Source organism: Spinacia oleracea, chromosome 2 (genome assembly GCF_020520425.1).
Source record: "Spinacia oleracea cultivar Varoflay chromosome 2, BTI_SOV_V1, whole genome shotgun sequence".
In the NCBI taxonomy this organism is placed as follows: domain Eukaryota; kingdom Viridiplantae; phylum Streptophyta; class Magnoliopsida; order Caryophyllales; family Amaranthaceae; genus Spinacia; species Spinacia oleracea.
In genome coordinates, this window is record NC_079488.1 from 11,328,987 (window position 1) to 11,341,208 (window position 12,222).

At 36.0% G+C, this 12,222-nt stretch overlaps 1 protein-coding gene across 1 annotated transcript; it reads left to right on the forward strand.

Annotated features, from left to right (window-relative positions):
- Positions 1-334: 334 nt before the first annotated feature.
- Positions 335-1,424, forward strand: LOC130466777 (uncharacterized). Its single transcript, XM_056835373.1, has one exon. The coding sequence runs from the start codon at positions 415-417 to the stop codon at positions 1,300-1,302; it is 888 nt and encodes a 295-aa protein (XP_056691351.1). The 5' UTR covers positions 335-414; the 3' UTR covers positions 1,303-1,424.
- The last annotated feature ends 10,798 nt before the right edge of the window (positions 1,425-12,222 follow it).

A 12,222-nucleotide genomic window follows, 5' to 3' on the forward strand; every position in this document is an offset into this window, starting at 1 on the left:
TTTGCTGATGATCTTATTCTGTGCTGCAAAGGTGAATTTCCTTCAATATATTTGCTACTTCAAGCTTTCAAGTTGTTCTCTGATTCATCTGGTTTAATGGCAAATAAACAAAAATCATCTATTTATTGTTATGGCATGGCTGAAGATGATGTGAAGAGAGTAGTGTCAGCTTCTGGTTTTACTAGGAGTACCCTACCTTTCAAGTATCTGGGTGTACCTATCTGTGCTAAAAAGATTACTGCTGCACAATGTGAAATGTTAGTGGATAAGATGATTCTCAGAATCAAAGTGTGGAGTTCTAGAAACCTTTCCTACACAGTAAGACTTCTTCTGATTAATTCTGTTTTGCTGAGTTTGCATAGTTATTGGGCTCAGATTTATGTCTTGCCTAAGAAGGTTCTGAAAGAGATCACCATGGTGTGTAGGTCATTTCTGTGGAGTGGGCAAGCTTATAGTAGCAAGCCAAGTAACATTTCCTGGAAAAGTTCTTGTTGTGAGAAGAAAGAGGGTGGTCTTGGCTTCAGAGATATTCTGACATGGAATACTGCAGCTATTGGTAAGTATGTGTGGGCTGTGGCCACAAAGCAAGATAGTATATGGATCAAATGGGTAAGCTCTGTATATGTCAAGGATGGGGAATGGTGGGAGTACCAGCCTAACAATTCTGCAAGCTGGTACTGGAGAAAGATTTGTGAAACAAAAGAAGTCCTGAAGCAATACTACACTATTGCTGAATTTAGTAGTATGTCCTGTTATTCTGTGAAAGATGTGTATCAAAAACTTACAGGTCCAAAACCCTTGGTGCACTGGGATCATATGGTTTGGAATAGATTGAATACACCCAAGCACAAGTTCATCTGTTGGATGGCTGTTCAGGATAGGTTACAGACAGCTGCAAGATTAGCCAGAATTGGTGTTTGCTCCTCCCCAAACTGTCTGTTGTGTGATCAGCAAGAAGAGGTCCATGACCATCTGTTTTTTGCTTGCCCCTATAGCAAGAGGTGTATTGAGGAGATCAAGAGTTGGGTTGGCTTTCACACTACTCACAGTGGGCTTCAGATTCTCATTAGCAGAATTGGTAATAGTCATCAAACCAAATTTCGAAGGCAAGTCTGGTATGCTGCTTTAGCAGCAACTGTGTATTCTGTATGGAGGAGTAGGAATGGCAGTTTATGGGATAAGTGTATCCCAACTGTGCATAGCACTGTTACTAGAATCAAGCAGATTGTGAGAGATCGAATTAGGAGTGTAATGCCTAGAAAAGTAAGTCGAAAGGATAGCTTATGGTTTTTAACTCTTTAAGAGTTGTTTAGTTGTTTTGCTTTCTCCTTTGTGAAAGGGTCCAACCTAGTTGGTTCGTTTCCTTTGGAGTTAGCCTAGCTTGTAATCTGTTTTGGTGATTAATATTATCCTTTCTTACTTAGCAAAAAAAAAAAAAGAACTTAAATCATTTAACATAAAATCTTTAAATCATAACTGTAATATTCATAATTGATTAAATAAATTAAGCAAAGGCTTCATACTCAATCACTAGGTGTGCAAAAGATGTTCATATCATAAGAAGTCTTCAAATCCACTATTCAACATAATCAAACCTTAACATATACTTTGAAAAGTATCCATGCATCATGGATTCACAATTCGTCTCTCATGATTTTAATTATGAACCTAAGCTAAGTACAAACACATCTCGAATCATAATAGACACTAATGATTCTTCATACTGAATCTCTCATACCAATACACATATATATTACTTCGAATACATTGAAACTCCAATTCGTATCGATCTGGATTTATTTTTGAAAGAGTATATATCAAAAGAGTAACTATAAGTTATTGATACTCCAAAACAATAAATTTTCCAAAAATACTTCTTACAAATGATAAATAATGTATCAAAATCACACTTTGAATTTTGCAAACAATATATGTTTGATATTTCAAAACACGTAAACAAACTAATTCTTTCACAATATTGGCTTATTCAGGCAAATTCGAACACATTTTGTGTTTAAAACTTATAAACTAACTAGGGGAAGAGAACACGAATAGAGACGGGTTGAATAACCAATGTCTCTAAACTTTTAGGGGTCGTCACCCACCTTTTCACACATGCTTACAAGACTTTTAGGACATGTCCCCACACAGATGTACTAATGTACATTTACACAGATCACACACAAATACAAGTGTTGTTCATGGCCGTTGTTAACGGCTTCTTCCCCACTAAAACACATTTGAAAACTTATCCAATAAATTTTGGAAATATATACAATCACACTTACTCAAAGTCATGTATCACAACAAAACCTCATCTGAAATCTTAAACACAATGGAAAATCTTGGCACAAACCATACTTATACAGAATGATAAATTTGTCCAAAATATCTGCTTAAAGATCATAATGAATTACTCGTAGGTTTTCACAAATTTCGTATACATGATTCTTGAAAAAAAAGTTTACATAGTATATATATAAAGTCCATTATTTTTAACGAAACTCGAATACAAATTATATTTCAAGGAAAATCGTATTTCTTAAGCTTATCACAAATCATATTATCCAGCTCAAATTTTCAACTCACTATTAATCCATCGAAATCCTTAATCTGAATTACACAATTGCACAATAAATTTGGTCTGTAACACAAAGATCACACCTCCAGACCATTAGCTTATAATCACAATAGCATAATAAGCTCATATCCTTTTAATGCGTAAACTTCATAAAGTCTGACACTTATAAATAATCCTAAATAAATCTGACTTCTCAATAAAATACTATGCCCCAAACAAGCTTAATAGCTCAATCTGTACTCGTCAAACTTAACTTAATGCCGAATCGCACATGGTTACATACACGACTCTATCACATAAATCTCATAAATAAGTCTCATTAGGGATAAAGTATAAAACTTATATATAAATCCACAATTTAATCGTATTGAAATATAAATTATTTATATTATTTCATCTTAGTCCAAGAATAATCTTGGTCTTTCAAATTCAAACATACTCTTTACAGAAAACAATATAAAGATCTCAAACGAAATAATTTAATAAAATATTGAGCTTCCCAACTCGATAAATAATAATTTGGTAAATATAAGCCATAATTCATAATTAGGAAAATCAAGTACTTAATTAAATTACATAATATATTGAGTAGTTCAAAAACTGGAGTTTAGAAGATCAATTAGTTTATTTTTTATGGGTACCCAAATCATAAAACTTATTTCAAAAAGCCTTTTATGTTGTAACCAATCTGTATCGTCATATTCGAATCAAAATAATACAATAACTAGTATGTTGGTGAAACTATCGTTTAGCGATAACTTTATCATAACATAAAGAAAGAAAATAATTATCTCATAAAGATAATTTATAGATCTTGTTATAAAATTGTATGGCTCAAATATTAGTTCAAGAAAACAAAGAGTACAAAAGAAATATATCTTTCATGTATGGTTCAACTGATAGTGTAACACCCTAATAATTCCTTCTTTTTCTAAAACCATTTTCCAACTTAAAATAAAGGAATTACTAATGTATTACCGCCACCGTGATAACGGATAAGGCTAGTACCAGAATTACGCAGCGGAATTTAATGACAACTAACTTTTCAAAAACATAAATAATAAATTATCGAGGCCTCCTACAAGTTGGAACCATAACGGCCCAAAAACAAAGGTATTAAAAGTTCAATAAATTCAAAACATAATTAAAGTATAGATAAAATAGTTTTAAAGTACGAAAGCATGCCACTCTCTCAATCATCCCAAGGCACATGATTTCAATGGTACTTTGATCTACCAACCTGCTATATTATTCTACTCCCCAACAATGCAAGTGCAAATGATGGATCATCATAGGGTCATTATGGCAAAGGCCATGACCAAAAGACACAAAGCACGTAGTCAGCAAAAAGCTGAGTACTTACAAGGCTAGAGTGAGATAAAACTATAAACATGCATCACTCACTAAGTACTAATCAACATGCAAAAGCCATTAAATAAATAACAAGCAAATCATGAATACAAGACTCGACTCTTGACTCGACTCTTAACTCACAATTTAATTAGAATAAGCTTCGAACGGGCCAAAAGAAAGTTCCATAAAGGAAAAGGTGATGGGAGCCAACCATACACCAAATAATAAATAATAAATTCGGGCCATACCGAGTGTCGGGCCATACCGACGGAATTCCTGCGCATATTATAAATGAAACAACGTCTTGTATCATTAGTAGGAGTACGGTTTCCTTAATAAGGGTTGTGTCCTTGCACGACAAATCCTAATTCATTTCATACATAATATTCCCAACTGAGACTCCACACCAAAGTGAGACTCCACATCATGCACATTAACATGAGGGTTGTGCCCTTGCACGACAAATCCTAATTCATTTCATACATAATATTCCCAACTGAACCCTACATGTGCGGTGGCTTACACGAGCTAACCCTTCACATGTGGTAAAATAAATAGTACAACGAGGTACGAATAATTGGCTCAAAGTATGCTAGACATCCCGTACAATAGCATACAAATAAATAATCCATCCCTTGCATGTGAAACAAACCATACATGCATAAATGTTGAACAACATGATTGACAATGAAATCCATACTCATAATAAACTCAACATGCTTGTTCAACCAACAATTCAATAATTCCAATAATATTAATCAACATGATCGTTCACCAAAGCATATATGAATCCACATAATATAATTCACATCATCAACAATCATGTAATGTCATTGACAAAATGTATGGTTGCCCTAGACTTGTACGTACCTTGAATACCTAAGCGTAGGGGCCACTTTGCAATAACGAGCACTCAACTAGAAATCACCTCCTATCATCAAAATAATGAAACTTAAATTATTTCCATGTTCATTAAATTTCCAGAAACTTTATAAAATCTAAAACCTCATTTAAACTTTAGAATTCAATCGTATTTCAATAATATAATCGTCTCAATTTGCAAAATCAATCCCTTGTACGAAAACATACTTTTTCCGCCTTTAAAATCAATAAAAACAAACAATTTAAGCCTTTATTCAAATATGAAAATATAATTGATTATCATAATTAAAATCATCACCTAATTATGCTAATGAATTGACTCATTAGGTCTAGGTTAAAACCCTAACTTGAAAATCCCAATAAAACTAATTTATTATCATAAAAATAAATTCTTTATTCAATAAACAAATCTGAAAATTCGTCCTTTAATAATTAAAACAAGCCTAATGAATCACAACACGCAAATCCTCAAAGCAAGGTATTCATAACCGGTTCCCAGCATTTTAATTACTCAAAACAATATTAATATTATAATTTAAAATACGGAATTGAAATAGAATAGGTAAGGAAGAAGAGAATTATACCAATCCGGCCTATAGCACGGAACAACCACGAATTAATGTGATTGGGTGAAAAGAGTGAACAAGAACGAACAAAACACGAACACACACACACAACGCACAACTCGTGTGCGTGTGTGCGCAGCGACGAAGGGGGACGCAGCAGCGGGGCAGCGCGCCTAGGCTGGGCGCTGTGTGCGAGCGAGAGGCGAGAGGCGAGAGGGGAAGACGAGAGGGAGTGTGTGGTGTGCGAGGGGCAGCAGCACACCACACGACACACACACTCGACGCAGTAAGGGAGCAAGGGGGGACGAGGGCTGTGTCGTGCGAGAGGCACGAGCAGCAACGAGCAATAGGGGACGACGAGCACGAGGGGACAGCGAGCACGAGCACTCGTGCTGTGCGGGCCGGCCGAGAGGAAGAGGGGCAAGAGGAGTGAGGTGCAAGCAAGCAAAAGAGGGTTTATGAAATTAAGGGGGTTCATTCAATGATGGGGAGTCCTATTTATAGGCTCCCTATTTTCAATCGGCTAGGCTTAGGAAATCAGAATTGGGCTTAGGGAATTAAATGATTGGGCTAGCTTAGGACTTGAATTAAACTCTTGATTGGGCTCGTTTAATAAAACGAATTGGACTTTTTATTTAAAACCCGAAGCCTTTAAAATCATTTGCAGCCCATTTAATTTCCCGACTCAAGAATTAAATTCGTTTCGTAATTAATTAAAATAATAAATATTCTAATTAATTAAAATACATTTAAATAAAATACATTTAAATATTATTTAAATGCTAATTAATCCTAAAATGCTTTATAAATATAATAAAATATACTTATAAATATTATAAAAATACGAGGTATTACAGTCTACCCTCCTTAAAATAAGTTTCGTCCCGAAACTTGGGTTCGGAAATCAAAATTCAACTCAAAACTTGAGACTTTATGAGACTTTCAATGCGTTCATTTACAAAAATTTTAAGTTGCTGTACTCTTTACATGATTGAACAGGACAATAATAAGTGCAAATTCAATAGAAAGCACTAAATTGAGCATAAAATAGGGGAAAACAAGGTAAAAAGCGCAAAATTCTACCGCACTCTACCCCCCTTAAAAGACACGAGTTACGACCCCGTAACTCAACTAACCTCGGGAAAAAGCTCGGGATATTTCTTTCTCATTTCGTCCTCCGCTTCCCAAGTAGCTTCCTCAGATTCTTGATTAGACCACAACACTTTGACAATTTTCACATCTTTAGTACGCGAACTACGCACTTTGCTATCAAGGATTTTGACAGGTCTTTCCTCAAAGGTTAGACTTTGGTCTAATTCTATGGTCTCCGGTTGCAACACATGCGATTTTTCCGGGATATATTTCCTTAACTGAGATATGTGGAACACATTATGCACTCTATGCAAGTCCATAGGCAAGGCTAGTCTATAAGCTACCTTTCCAATTCTTTCTAAGATTTCATATGGGCCTATGTACTTAGGGCTTAACTTCCCTTTCTTTCCAAATCTCATGACACCTTTCATTGGTGACACTTTGAGTAACACTTTATCACCTATATTGAACTCTTCATCCCTACGTTTCAACTCTGCATAACTCTTTTGGCGATCTTGCGCCGCTTGAATCTTTGATTGGATGGTTCGGATTGAAGGAAATAATGCCCTTGGTCCAAGTATGCATTCTATGTTAAGTCTAATAAGTGCGGTTCAGTATTAATTAACAAGTTAATAAATTCAGTGAGATCAAGTGAGCTGAATGCCTAGCTAGAGGCCGCTTCAGTTCAAGTGGAATTAATGATATTAATCCACAGCTTACTCTTGACTGAACCCGTAGGGTCACACAAATAGTACGTAAACGGATCAAGTATTTAATGGCATTAAATACTCCATCTATGGATATTCCGAATCGACGGATCTTGCTTTCAGTGGGAGCTGAGATCGTCACAAGCAAGAAATGAATACTCCGGAAACGATGATATTGCCGGAAACGGAAATATGGATCGTATCGGAAATATAAATATTATCCAAGTCGTAGATGTTGCCGGAAACGGAAACATGGTACGTATCGGAAAATATTATCGGAAATGGAAATATTGCCGGAATCGGAAATATTGCCGCAAACGGAAATATTGTCAGAATCGGAAATATTATCGGAATCGGAAAATAATTCCGGAAACGGAAATATTAAATATTTGTTCGAAACGGAAATTGATTCCGGAATCGGAAATATTAAATATTGTTCGTATCGGAAATGAATTCCGGAACCGGGAATTTAATCGGAAGCGTATCGTACGAATAAGCATCGGACGAGGCCTGCCGGACGAGGGCCCAGCACGAAGCCAGGCCATCGCCCAGCAAGCCAAGCGCGCCACACGAACAGCCAAGGCCACGCCAGGCCCAGCGCAAGGCCAGGCCCAGCAGGCCATGGCAGCGCGCGCAGCGCGCGCAGCAATGGGCTGCGAGCTGTGCTGCTGCTCGCGTGGGCTTGCGGCTCGCGTGGGCCGAGCGGCCGTGTGGGCTGTGCGCGGGCATGGCCTGCACGCTCGTGGGTCATGCTCGTGTAGAGTTTGTGTTCACATACGAAACCTAAATTGTGTAGGATTTGTTTGATGATTAAATTCCTAATCCTAAAAGGATAAAATTAATTAATTAGAGTCCTACTAGGATTCTAGTTTAACTAATTAGTATCCTAATAAGATTCCAGTTCCTTTTCCATACATCTATAAATAAGGGCCTAGGGTCATTATTTGCAGTAACGATTGAAGTATTCAAAGGGTAAGTTTTTGAAATAAAATTAACAAAACACTTGCAAACACTAGCCGAAATTCCTAGTAACCTTAAGGGCGATTCTAGTTGGTCTAACTTGAGGCGGATCCGGACGTACTGTGGACTATCTACGGAGGGACGACATTTGGAGTCCTAAAGACTTGTTCTTGTTCGGTTCTGGCGCAGCTAGGGAAGGCACGCTACAACATGTATGCATCAATTCTATGCTAAATGATTATGTGAATATAATATGCTTTCCTGGCTCTATGGTTTTTCCGCATGATTTATGAATTGTCATATGTATCATAACCTAACAGTGGTATCACGAGCCTCTTATTATTTTCATAATCTAAATTGCATAAACATGGTTAAATATTACAAATTTGCAAGAATTAAAAGGGGTGATTAATTTTCGTAATTGTTAATTAATTGCAAATTGCGTTTATTTAATTATACGTACGCAGTTTTTCGGCAGTTTCTTCGTTACTCATCCAAATCGAGTGATTTTTGTGTCAATTCCGCATGTAAAAGGCATTCTAAAATTTTGACAAAAAAAGTCTTTTTCGGCCGAACCCAGAATTCTCAAATTCGAAGCCTAACTATGACTTTTCGGAGGTTTTAGTTTTTCGAATGCAAAATTTCGTAAATTTAAGATGTTAAATTAAATATTTGCGATTCTTGTTGATAAATCTTGAATTTTTGATTGACCTACTGTATATGTTTAACAAGTTTGAATGCCTAGCCTTGTTAATTATGCAATCTAATTTGTAATTATGATTAATTTGTTGAAAATTGAAATAATTTAGAATTAATTTGATTTTCATAATTAGTTATAATTTAATTAGAGACCTATGATTAAAAACCACCATAAAAATTGTAAATTTATGTTAAATTTTAAATTTTTATGACCTAGACTTGAATCCATGTTAATCGGAAATCAATTAAATAATAAATTTTCGATTTTTCGCCCTAAAATTATGAAATTAATATTATTTATTAATTTGTCATTAATTTTGAATATAAATTTTAAATTTTTATGCGATTCGCTCATATAACTTGCACGCACAAAGCAATGGACGCTACGTGTTACCCTTAAGGGGTGTTGTATAGTGCGGGCATGCGACGACGAGCAAGGGAGCTCGTCGCCCATGCGGTACGAATGCAGCGAGCAAGGGCATGGTGCACGAGCACAAGGCAGCAGCCCTGCCTTGTGTCGTGGGCTGTGTGCAATGGGCGCATGGGCAAGGGCGAGAGCAAGGCACGAGCAGTCGCGTGTGGGCAGCAAGCGTGCTGCGCCACAGCGCGCACTGCCTCGCGCAAGCATGCGTAGCCTCGCGCGCAGCGAGCGCAAGTGTGCGTGCGACGAGCGCTGCGCCCAGCGATGGCGTGCAGCGAGCTTGTTGCGACGTGCGACGAGCGCTGCGCCCAGCGATGGCGTGCAGCGTGCTTGTTGCGACGTGCGACGAGCGCTGCGCCCAGCGATGGTGAGCAGCGTGCTTGTTGCGACGAGCGCTGGCGCGCGCCTTGCATTGGGGAGCAGGAACGATGCGACGCAACGCATGGGCTGCGCGCACATGGCCAGCGATGGCTGTGTGCTTGTGGCCCATGGGCGTGCGATGCGTGGGGTTGTTGCGTTGCGATTAGATCGTTTTGAAATTTTGATTTGAAATTTTCAGTTTACGTAATTTTAATTAATTTTACAATTAATAATTTAAATTATTTTCTTGGATTTTAATTTTGAATATTGTAATTATAATAAATTTTATTTATTCTAATTATTTTACTAAAATTAAAATCATGAATTAATTTAAATACGACTGAAATTAAATTAAATTTATGGATTCAATTATAAATTTATATGAGCTTTAAATTTTAATTAAATTTGTATGTTTCCGGTTAGACTAGAAATACATTTTTATGTTTAAAATTAGTAAAGCATATGAATTTATTGGTTTAAGTGGGAGCCCTTTTAGTCATATACTCTTGATTAGGTCTACAAATCCTTAAGGTTAAAACAACTTGATTAGAATTAATAAGGACTGAATAATTTGTAGATTATTGGTGCCCTTGATTAATTGCTGCGAATGTTTATGTGATGCATAATGTGTTTTACTAACCAGCTATGTGGGCCATTCATGTTAATGAATGGGTGAATGGTATATATTGTATATGTACTGTTTTGCAGGTTATGAAGTGACTAGTATGGCCCAAATAGGATAGAAAATATGGTCTGCGTACCATTAATTTGAATGTAATTGGTCTAAAGTACCAAAGTTGTTTTTCAATTCAAATATGGTCTGCGTACCATCAAATAGTTGTAATTAGTTTTAATTATAGCTTATCCTATTTGAAGAAAATGGTGCCTCCCACGGAGATTTTCAAGACGGACTTTGAAGTTAAAGCTTCAAGATGAAGTCGGGCCATACTAGATCACATTTATCTTATGCATGCTTTAAGTTATTTATTGCTTTAAATATGTCTTAATTATGCATGAGATTGTAGCTTGATTATGTTGCATGATTAAGGATTTTAGTTCACTTAAAATCTAACCAACATAGTAAGAGCCTTAAGTTCCAAACTTAAAAAATTGAGTTATAAGGTGCCATGCCAAAATATACACTTGCTTGGATATCCTTTACATCAATCTAGTAATAGTTTTCGCTCAGCGAGGTGTTACTTATTGGTCCTAAAGGGGCAAGGTACACAAATAATTGTGAGTACATGTTAGTTTTGGTGAAACTCAACGATATAAGTAAGGAGTCCTTTTATGTCGTGGCAAAATCGATAGGTTTTCCTAATAAGTTCTTAGACGTGCCTATCAACCAAGAATAGTTTCTAGACTATTAGCAAAAGGTTTTTGCTTACCTAAGATGTTTTAGGATTAAGTCGACAAACTGTGCTTAATTCTTCAATGATTTTAGGATCTTGGAATCATTTTATTCACACCTGCCGGAACAATAAATTCGATTAAAATGCTAATAACTTGTTTAAATTGCATGATTGCTTTTCAAGTTATTACTCATGATAAATGTTTAGACTTTGCATGCTTCAATGTATGTTTTAATTATTGTTTATAATTAAATATCTTGCACTGCAATAAATCCTTTTAGAAAGGTAACAGTAAATTTCCTCGATTGGTCGTGAATCCAAGAACGATTCACGGAAATGAGAGAAAATGAGCAATTTAAAATGTACGTTTCTTATATCGACTTTTATGGTTGTTTTCGAATATCAAAATCGAATGGCAAACCAAATGGTGCTTGTGAATTCAAAATACAATGTATTTTTGAGATCATAAAGCATTGAGTTTAAACGCTCAGCTTTACCAATGGTTAGCAACCTAATATCTTTGTCCATTTAATTCCTCGAATGAGTCTAGTCCCTAGACATTCGAATAGATTGATGCTTAGAGAACTTTAGAAGCTTCTGGTAAGATCATCTAGTTGAAACAGAATATTCAATATAAATACAATGGTAAGAACTCTGTTGGAATGACATCGGACATGTCTAAACAAAGTATAAAAGTCAACACTATAGAATTCAATTCTTAAGACTATAAGAAAGGGTACAAGAAATAGGAAAACAAGGAACAAATGAAAGGAATTTACAATTCCGTTTCTACCTTAAAGTTTATGTTTAAAGAAAAGTGACCTAGCAATCAAACTTCCTTGGTATCATATACTGCTTGAGATTCTTACTTCGGTAATAACTCAAACAATGGAAGCTAGGCTACACTAATGACCTACAAGTGGGAAATGAAGCATGGCAATGCTACATTAGTTGTAGGGTCATCTGGTTTGTTTTAAGTCCTTTCAAAGGCTGGAACTTAATGGCTATTTTGTTCCATAATCAGCATACCTAAATTTCTGTTTTCAAACACAGAAAGATTCACATTCAGAAGAACAAAAACAATGTTTGTTTGTTTGAATGAAATGGTCATTTACGGGTTGAGTCAATATGCTTGATTAAAACAAACAACTCTTTAAAAATAAAAACTTTACTAGGTTCAAATCAAACCCTTGATTTGAGTTCCACTAATCTTTGGCATTGTTGCTTAGACCATATCAACAAGTTAACA

Coding starts and splice junctions, on each gene's coding strand:
- LOC130466777 (XM_056835373.1), top strand. CDS start 415: ATGGTGTGTAGGTCATTTCTGTGGAGTGGGCAAGCTTATAGTAGCAAG.